Source organism: Penaeus monodon, chromosome 38 (assembly GCF_015228065.2).
Source record: "Penaeus monodon isolate SGIC_2016 chromosome 38, NSTDA_Pmon_1, whole genome shotgun sequence".
NCBI lineage: Eukaryota > Metazoa > Arthropoda > Malacostraca > Decapoda > Penaeidae > Penaeus > Penaeus monodon.
Window position 1 is genome coordinate 20,790,901 of NC_051423.1, and position 10,000 is coordinate 20,800,900.

Genomic DNA, 10,000 nt, shown 5'->3' on the forward strand with positions numbered 1-10,000 from the left:
TCAGAACTTAGATGCTTTATCAGGTTTATCCAGTAGATTTAGGGAAAAACTCCTCTGTACATCAGGTCAGGTTGAATTCCGAACAAGACTTTGAATAATAAACAGGTGCAGGATCTTGCTTTGCAACCTGGATAGCTGACTGCAACTTATATGCACTGTTATATATATACATATATATAACATGTTTAATGTAGACTGTCAGTGACTGTGATCCCAAATCCTGTCAGCAACTACCCTGCTCAACCAGCTGTAAAACCTGCATAATGAAGTAGCAATGAACTTTTCCTCTCTGGTGTTAATCAAGACTCCATATCCATTAAATCTTATGGAATTACATTATACTTAATGTTGGGTGAAGTTGCATCTTTTCATATGGTGATCACAAATCCTGCTGAGCAACAATATGTTATATATCCATTTTTTTATCAATATTTCTTGTACTTTTGTACTAGCTAATATCACAAGATAATATCACAAATTTGGAATATTAAATACTTCACAATGAAGAACTTAATTCCACTGTAATGCTTTTGAGTTTGATCAGACTGTTTGTAAGTAAGTTCCCACATCTCTGCACCTGTTTAACACTTGAGCTTTCCTGCAATTGTACACCACCTTGGGTTCTCTCTGGCGACCTGCGGCTTCCAGCACACCCTGTCGCTTCCTCAGGGAACCCCAAGGCATCCAAATATTCATACATCCTAACAAGCAACCATAAAATCTCTAAGGACACATTATGCGACCACTCCAAGGAGCCTTAGAAAATATTTGTCTGCCAGTAACGAGTACAAACATCTTCTGGTGAGAAATGCAGCTGGTACATGACACCTGACCTGCTGGGCTGTTGCTACAGTACTTCCTCCTTCTGAGAGAAGAGTACCTCAATGACTTAAGACTCATGACGATGTTGTTAGGTCTTCGAGTCCTTGTACCAAGACGTCCTCTTGTAAAAAGGAGGGGACAGCTGGCCGGTCTTCACTAGAGAGGCCGCACTCACCTTCCCAGTGTGCCTTGCCAACGCTGTGAGACTGAAAGTTGATAATACATAGTTATTAAGCGTGAAAACAGTGATATCACATGAATACCAACATATAAAATTTTATAAGACATTGTCACCAACATGTTACGTTTCCCAATACATTGTTATCACAGTATAAATCTCCCAAAATACTGTTATCAACTTGTGAAACACGATAATGCATCGTTTTAACATGAAAAAAAGTTCATGACACATAACTATCAACCCATCAAACTTGATGAAACACTGACATCCAACTCCTAAAAAGGACACGCGCACGAAGACCTCTAAAAATAGAAAGAAATCATAGAGGAATATAGCTAAAGATACTCACCATTGAGATATCTCTCCTCCACGAGCTGCGACACTTGCCGTCACAAAGAGGGCAGGGTCTCTCTAAGGAATAGCCACCACACTCACGGCAGTCAAGTGAAACGTGATTGTCACTCCAACTAACGCCACATCTGTAACGGAAGGGTATTGGGTTAGGTGAGGGTTATAGGCTGATGGCAGAAAAGTGGCTTAAAATACATTGAAAACGATAGTATAGCCATGTATATGATTATGCTTATCTATATGTTTACGTATCTATTGATGTCTACACACAGATACAAACAAACACACACAAACAGAGACAGACAGACACACACACACACACACACACACACACACACACACACACACACACACACACACACACACACACACACACAAATAACAATAATAATAATAATAAATAAATAATAATAAAAATAAAACAAATCAACAACAAAAAACAAACAACTAAACAAAATAACTAATACTATAACCCAACTTACGTGTAGCAGGAGTTGTACTGAGAGCGTAGGTCTTCAAGAGTCATCATGGGCTCAGCCACATGATTAGGGTATTGGTGCGTCATCAGGTCAAGTCGTGACAGGCTCTCGCTGCTCTCGCTTCTTGTAACCCAACTGCTGGTGAGAGAGAAAAAAAATGGGAGGGTTTGTTAGGCATTCTGGGTCTAAAAAAAAAAAAAAAGTCTTTATTACTGTATCAAATGTGGTGTACTTTGTATGGTAAGAAAACGGGAGGATTTATAGGGTATTCTGAGTTATGTATAAAATAAAGTTTTTATTACTGTATTCAATGTGGCATAATTCGTGTGACTTTCAGAGTAAAATATGTGTATAATGGAATGTCAAGTTATTAATGAAGATTTACAACAATAAGTTGTTCAATATCTAAAGTCTAGACTATTTGCAATACTCCTAACACTTGTTATTATAATTATTATCATTATTATTATTATTATTATTATTATTATTATCATTATTATTTTACCATTAGTGATAAGTTAAATTCCATGTTTTCATCAATCTAGAACAAGTTTTCATATAGCGTATTTCCCATAAAACAAATCTAAACATTCTGATTTTTTACCTGGAAGCAAAATAGTTGTCAGTTTGAACCATTCCACAAGACATGGCTGGATGCAGGCAACCGTTTGATAAGTTATGATGCAACACGCTAGACCCTGGAAAAGAGAGAAAAGAGGCATTGTAATCACACTTCTTAAATAAATAAGAGTAAAGAAATAATAAAAAAAACGAATAACAATTTCTCTGCGAAGACGAGTAAGAACCTAATTATCATACGTAATAAATTATAGCTACAGCTAATGACAGTAGACGCTTTAGTCTTCTACAGATCCATCACTTTCCCTTCTATGTATAAAATCAAGGCCCAGACTAAAACAAAAAAGTAATATAAAACAAAAGATTCCATCGAGTCATAAGACCAGTAAACGAAGTTGCCATTCAAACATCTTTACTGTGCATGATTGGCATTTCATCTGCGACGTCATGGCAACCGTGTTTACAAACAGAACCACATGACCTCAAGTTAAGGGCAGTTACATGCCCGTTTTTCGCATTAACTATGATTTGGTACAACGAGGTCGTCTTTTCACATTAAATGAAGTGTTTCGAATAACTTGGATGCGTAATTTGTTCAATAAAATCAAATATCTATAAATGTTCCCGTTAACAATAGGTTTACTTCAATTTATTTCCGGAAATAAAATTCGGAAGGTCGCGTTTCAACTCCGTAGACTTTTGTGCGTGTTTTTTTTCCCCGTTATTTCCTCGCAGTGAAATAGTTAAACGAAAAACGTAGAGAAAAAAAGAACACTTGCTTGCGTTTGTTATCGTGTATTTGATTTCAAGCAAAGTAGCTTTAATAAATACCCTTTTAATTCCAATATATATAAACTTACACAACTATACATCTATAACTATACGTATGTACCTATTAATGCCAATGAATATGTATAACATGCATACCTATTAACATAATCTAAGGGTAAAAAAAAAAAAAAAAAAAAAACAGCTATATATATGTAGACACACACACACACACACACACACACACACACACACACACACACACACACACACACATATATATATATATATATATATATATATATATTTGTATATGTATATGTATATATATATATATATATATATATATATATATATATACATATACATACATACATATCTATATTATATATTATATATATAATATACATATAATACATATATATATAATATACATAAAATACATATATGTATATATATAATATAAATACACATGTGTATATGAGTATATGTATGTATATACATATATATGTATATGTATATGTATGTATACACACACATATATATATATATATATATATATATATATATATATACATATACATACATACATATCTATATTATATATTATATATATAATATACATATAATACATATATATTTAATATACATAAAATACATATATGTATATATATAATATAAATACACATGTGTATATGAGTATATGTATGTATATACATATATATGTATATATATGTATATGTATATGTATGTATACACACACACACACACATATATATATATATATATATATATATATATATATATATATATATATATATATATATTACCTTTGCGTGTATAATTGTATTACATAATAATGTACAATTACACACGCAGTAGTAATAAGTATGCAAAAACGATACCATTGGAATCGGAAATGACCAGTCTACTTGCGAAAAGCACTAGAGAGATTACACCGCTTCGTCTGTTAATCCATCATACTATTAGGCATCTAAACGCCTCTACAACATTAACAAATAATTAAATAAACTACCAAATAAAGTTATTTACCTTTACCTGTCTTTCCTGACATGCGTACAACCATCGTGTCAGAAATGAGCTGACAATACACTCAATTCTCTTCCACCTATGTTACCACTCGCGGATAATTATGAATACTTGAACTATTTTCGCGGGGAAAAAAAGAACATATATAACAGCAATTCACATCAAAAGGTTTCCGTCCCACTTCTCTGATCACATTCAAAACATTATTATCAAGCGAGGTAGGCGTGGGTGGGTGCGCAAAGCTATGAGAAACGGGAGGGGTCGAGAGCAGTACACGGTAGGGGGGCTCCAGCAGCTATTGGGGGTTCCAAGGAGGGGTCGCAGTCCCCTCCTCCACCCCCACCCCTCACTCACACACGCACACGCAGGCTCGTCACGCAACCCCCCCAACACGCCCCTTCTCTCTCTCTCTCTCTCTCGCTCTCCCCCTCCTCCTTCCCCCTGTATGCCTCTCCCTCCCGCTGGTAACTTTCCACTCGCTCAGTTCACGTATTTTCCCCTCGCACCCCGGCCCTCCCCGAAAACGGACTCCTGTGGGCTTGGGTGTTATTATTGTTATTTTTATTATGTAACGCGTGTAGTAATCTTTATAAGACTTTTTTTTTATATATCATCTCTCACCTTCTCACTGTTAATGAGATGATGTTAGTTTATCCCACATTGTGAATATATATTTCCCATTTCTTCACTGTTTTTAAAAAGAATTTTGTGACACAGTTGATGTTTTCGACTCAGTTCCAAAAGATTATAAAAACTGTAAGATACAAGTTACCATTTGATAAAGTTTAAGTGTAAATCCGACAAAACATTAAAATATATAAAAATCCTCTCTGATGGTGCAATTTCATGAAACTTCCCGTATTCATAAAACCACTCCAAAGACACACACACACACACAGACATACAGCGTAAAGCCGATGTTTTTCAACAAGTGTATAATCCCAACTGTTACTTGTTGATATTTACCGGAGATAAGAGAACTACGACCTCTCTCTGCGACGGCAAGGCAGCAACTGCTGAAGTTTCCCGCGAGGCTCTGAGGCGTCGCTCCCTCACCAGCCAGGCCCTCCTCCAGGCAGCCAATCACGGGGGCCTCCCTGACACACGCGCAGTGCAGCTTAAGGCCACTGTATGTATGCAGTATTTCATGATGACGAGTACAACCTCCCTTTCTTCTTCTTCTTTCGCTTTTCCCCCCCTTCTCTCCTTCTCCCCATCCGTATCCCTCCTTCCTCTTCTTCTTTTTTCTCCTTCTTTATCGTAGTTTTCTTCTTCTGCTTCTAATTCTTCTTTACCCCCACTTTTTCCCTCTATCCCTGTCCCTCTCCTTTCTCTCCTCCTCCTCATTTTTCTTCTCCATCACCACCACTACATCACCTCCATCTCACCTCTTCCTGCTCTACCTCCACCACCACTACCGCTACCACCTCCATCACCACCACCATCACTACCACCTCCACCACCACCACCACCTCCACCTACCGAGAACTTCGTATGAATGCATGCAAAATATTCAGGAGCAGAGATCAGTAACTCCTGTTCATCTACAAAGCGACGAGACTGGAGTTTTGTGAAGTTCTTTCCAACTGCAGGTTGGCAGACCGGAATACCTCGTTTTTTTCTGATTGTGCTACACTTCAGAAAAAAACTGGATTCAAAGTACACGCGTATGAGTTCTTTATACAAAATTTAACCCGTAAGTTGATCCAGGTACATAATCATTAAGTATAACTGCCTAGTATTACAAGATGAGACGAGTTCACTGGTCATCACAAAACAACGTGTTATTACAGTGAAGGAAGGAAAGGCATCCGTTAAGGGGACGAAAACAAGACGTTTCATCACAGGCAGATTAAGATTTTTTGTTTTTATGAATATAACACAAATCATAACAATCAGTAAAGAATGGTATTTAAAAAATGAAGAAATTTAATAAATAACTGAATAAGAACATTCCATAAATGTATAACAGTAATCAGTGAGTGAATAATGATATCAAAAGATATAAATACGTGTTCGTCAGGACTTCTGATACTAAGTTCAGGATTTAAGCTATTACCAATAGGTTCGAATTTATCTAGGATTTAAGTTCAAGTGGAAAATTGAAGGCCCATTCTCTCAATATGCTTAACTGAGGCGGGTTTATGAGGGCTCGATTACTTAAAATCAATAACATGCTTCTACTAGACGTAGTCTGAAGCAATATTATGAAATTACCACGTCAGTCACAAGAGTGTAATGATAACAATGTCATTACGGTCATCGCTGCCATAATGTAACACACGATAAAATGTTTTGAAAGTTATAATGATGGTAATTATGACTTTGCTACCGTATACCATTGAATGTCTGATTACGAATTAATGTGTTTTTCATGACCCACCCCCTCCGCTTAATTCGTATTCATATCAACATACTTTAATGTTCTGTGCTTCAAATACAGAATAGAATTTTGATGAGTAAACATTTAATCGCATTATGTAAGCCTAAATATTAATTTCAATTTAGATAATACCATTGGACCGCAACACAACCAGAAACGATCTTATCCGAGACGAGATATTCAAAGAAAAAACTCGTGCTAAACGCACTCATTAACTTTCATTTCCCGATTCCTACGTAAAAAATTAATGAAAAATAAAAGAATAATAACCGTTAACAACAACAAAAAAGAAAGAAAGAAGAAGAGGAAGAAGAATGACATCATAAGCACTGCTAAATCGCTAAAAGATCTAAATCATAATCTAAACCCTCTACATAGTACAGAAAGTGCGGGGGAGGTCAAGGCTATACTAGTTTTTGCACTTCTCCCGCCGTCACTCGAGGCATGGGCTTGTGGCACTCCCGGAACCCAGCATGAGACTCTCGACCTTAATGTTAGACACGGTAGTCATGGCCCAGGAAATGAGCCAATGGACCCTCCTGTTAGGCCTCCCTGTGGAACGTAAGGTATTTGAATTATCATTTTCCTGCACTAATTCCGAGCCTACAAGAAAAGGAGTTGGTATTTAGTCTGGTATTTTATCTTTCGCCTCCTTAAAAATACCCGGAAACCGCCAAAACCCGATGCTATCTCAAAAGGTCAGCAATTTTCTACTATTGCTGCGAATATTTACCGTTACTCTGGTGCAATGCTAAAGATAGCGGGCTATTTTTAGGCAGTTAATATATTCAACGGAAGGCCAATCTTAATGTCTACAGTCAAGATCAATTAAAACTTCTCATCCAAACGTGAAATCTGTAGAAAAAAGGCCCTCTTTACGACAAGTGCCTTTTTGAGTACAAAATGTTGGCAGTGTACCGTTACATGGAAGTTGTCCACGAGTGAAGACACAATTCACTCACTCTCAGCCAGGAACAGTACTGATTAATAGTCTTCACGTTACATAGGGCGTGTGTTGCGCAATTCATACTTTCCAGCTAGACAGTCTTTTCATATTAGTCGAGTGTTGTGACGCAGCATCTATTTTTTTTTCATCCAGTTCTAATTATACATTCATATAAATCAATCAATCAGTCTCTCCTTTCTCTCTCTCTCTCTCTCTCTCACACACACACACACACAAACACACACACACACACACACACACACACACACACACACACACACACACACACACACACACACACACACACACACACACACACACGCACACACAGCACACACATACATGTATATATTATATACTTGCACCAGAAAATATGTTCTTGCTGCAACAGCCATGGAGGATCTTGCTCTCGTTTCCATAAGTTTGGGTAAGTTTAACATGATTTCAAGAAAAAAAAAAGAACCAGGCAGAAAACACCTTTTCTTTAATATATTTCAAACATTTCAAGAAAACATTGACTAACTTGAGTAATTCCGGCATCTTTGACACGTTATTTTAACGGAACACGAAGTTACCGTTAAGCAATCTCAGATTTTGTGTAGCCTTGGCTGGGGAAAGTGTGAAAGTTGCAAATTCCATTAACCTTTGTCTGATACAAGGAATGAAGCTCGTTGAATAATGTTTCATGGCAACAATGTGTAATTTCCTTTTATATTTCTGAAGTGCGAGGAAAATGAGAGATGGAGCAGGTAATAAAATTTTGAGAACCCAGGAGCATTAACCTTTGGGGCATTTCTTGCTGTGATTGGCCGTTAGATGTACTTATCCACAATCGAAATTTTGGGATATATCAGAAGGAGCATGCATGTGAGTCTTATCGGTGTTTAGTCTATTGTTTCAGCGATAAAAAGGGGGGGAAACGTTTCATTTCTGCTTTGCATATCTCCTAATGTTCATTTTTGCAAATGTGTATAATTCGAATATATTCTAAATTGGATACTTTTTACGTTTCATCTCCGTATTCTCAAACAGGAGGAAAATTCCCCAATTGTCTCTCAGAACCGTGCATAGTAATACGTATGGATGATTAGAATCCTGTGTTCAGAGAATTGAAGAGATAGAGAGGGTGGTTGGGTGAGAACGTGTGAGTGTTGGAACGAAAGTACTTACTTGGACGAGCCTGACGAGGAATAGATGAGGATGATGTGGGTAAGTGTCATAAAAAAGTAGACGATCCAATGATTGCAAAAGTGCATGATGTCCAGCAGGTGTTTTTTTCCCTACGATTCGCTCGGCCAATGAAAAATCCACATTCTTCTCAATGCTGGCAGTCTGTTAAAAGTCGTGTTTCGCGGTATCCACCCAATATAACTAGTTATAACTGGTACAAGCGATATATATGCATTTTTTCCCGTCAAGGTCAAAACTCGAGGGATTACGCAACAAGTCCTCAGTCAAGTGAGATAAGCAACCATAACATTTGACAAGGCCAATTCAAGGCATACGTGTGAATTGAAAACGTTCAGACATCCCTATAATATCACATGTTCTTGTGTCCCTTTTTGCTATCAATACACGTCTCCCATTTTTCTCTTGTGCACATATATTCTCTTTTCCATTCTCGGAAGATTCGATAATTATATACCCTTCACCATTTCTTTCATTTATCAGTTACTATCATCACTGTAAAATTGCTATATAATTATCATATAATTATTATCGAAATCGCACCAGCGCCTCTATCACATTTTTCTCCCCCATCTTCACTTTCGTTTACTCCTGCAGATTTGTTTTCCTATTCTTCTTCTCTATCTGGATTGCCACGTTCATCTCGCAAGCTGACTACTCGTTTTTGTTGGTATGAGGGATTTTCTAGTAACACTGAAATGGACAATAAAGCATGACGTTTCGGAGCGGACTAGGCACCTCTTCGGTTACATAGCTTGAGGAATGTAATGTGACACTAAACATCACAATTTACTTTAGTTGTTATACGTTTCATCTAAATCTTTGTCGTTACAGGGTTTGTATATTCGTAAATGTGTTTATTTTTTATTTATTTATTTTTTTATTATTGTTATTATTTTTTTAAATCCAAGTCTCCCCCATGTTTTATTTTTTCCTCCAAGAACGGTCACCTCGTTTACTCTCGTATATCCTTTGACGGTCTTTCTCGAACATTTTAAAGAAGAGATGGAGAGAGCGAGAGAGAGAGAAAAAAATTAAAACATCCTAAGATTATTGCATACGGTCAGCAAATGCGTAAATTGTTTATAGGAATGATAACAACCCATGGTAAGTGAACGGTACAGTCACGGACCACACTTCTGTCGTAAATGAAGTTTCGAAGCCCTCCTATTCTATAGTAAAAGGTACACATTATACAATGATCGAACGCAATTCGAAACTTGTTAGAAAGAATAAAAGACTAGATTTTTGAC

General features: G+C 36.8%; 1 protein-coding gene across 1 annotated transcript in view; it reads right to left on the reverse strand.

Annotated features, from left to right (window-relative positions):
* LOC119596908 overlaps positions 1-5,402 on the reverse strand; it is a 7,545-nt gene extending 2,143 nt beyond the window's left edge. Inside the window, exons 1-5 of the mRNA XM_037946269.1 lie at positions 5,197-5,402; positions 2,438-2,531; positions 1,837-1,971; positions 1,353-1,482; positions 1-1,028 (exon numbers count right to left, since the gene is read on the reverse strand). The exon at positions 1-1,028 is cut by the window's left edge and continues 2,143 nt beyond it. Coding sequence (XP_037802197.1) covers positions 897-1,028; positions 1,353-1,482; positions 1,837-1,971; positions 2,438-2,481 — 441 coding nt within the window. The 5' untranslated portion in view covers positions 2,482-2,531; positions 5,197-5,402 and the 3' untranslated portion in view covers positions 1-896. The remainder of the gene's footprint in view (positions 1,029-1,352; positions 1,483-1,836; positions 1,972-2,437; positions 2,532-5,196) is intronic.
* Positions 5,403-10,000: the final 4,598 nt, after the last annotated feature.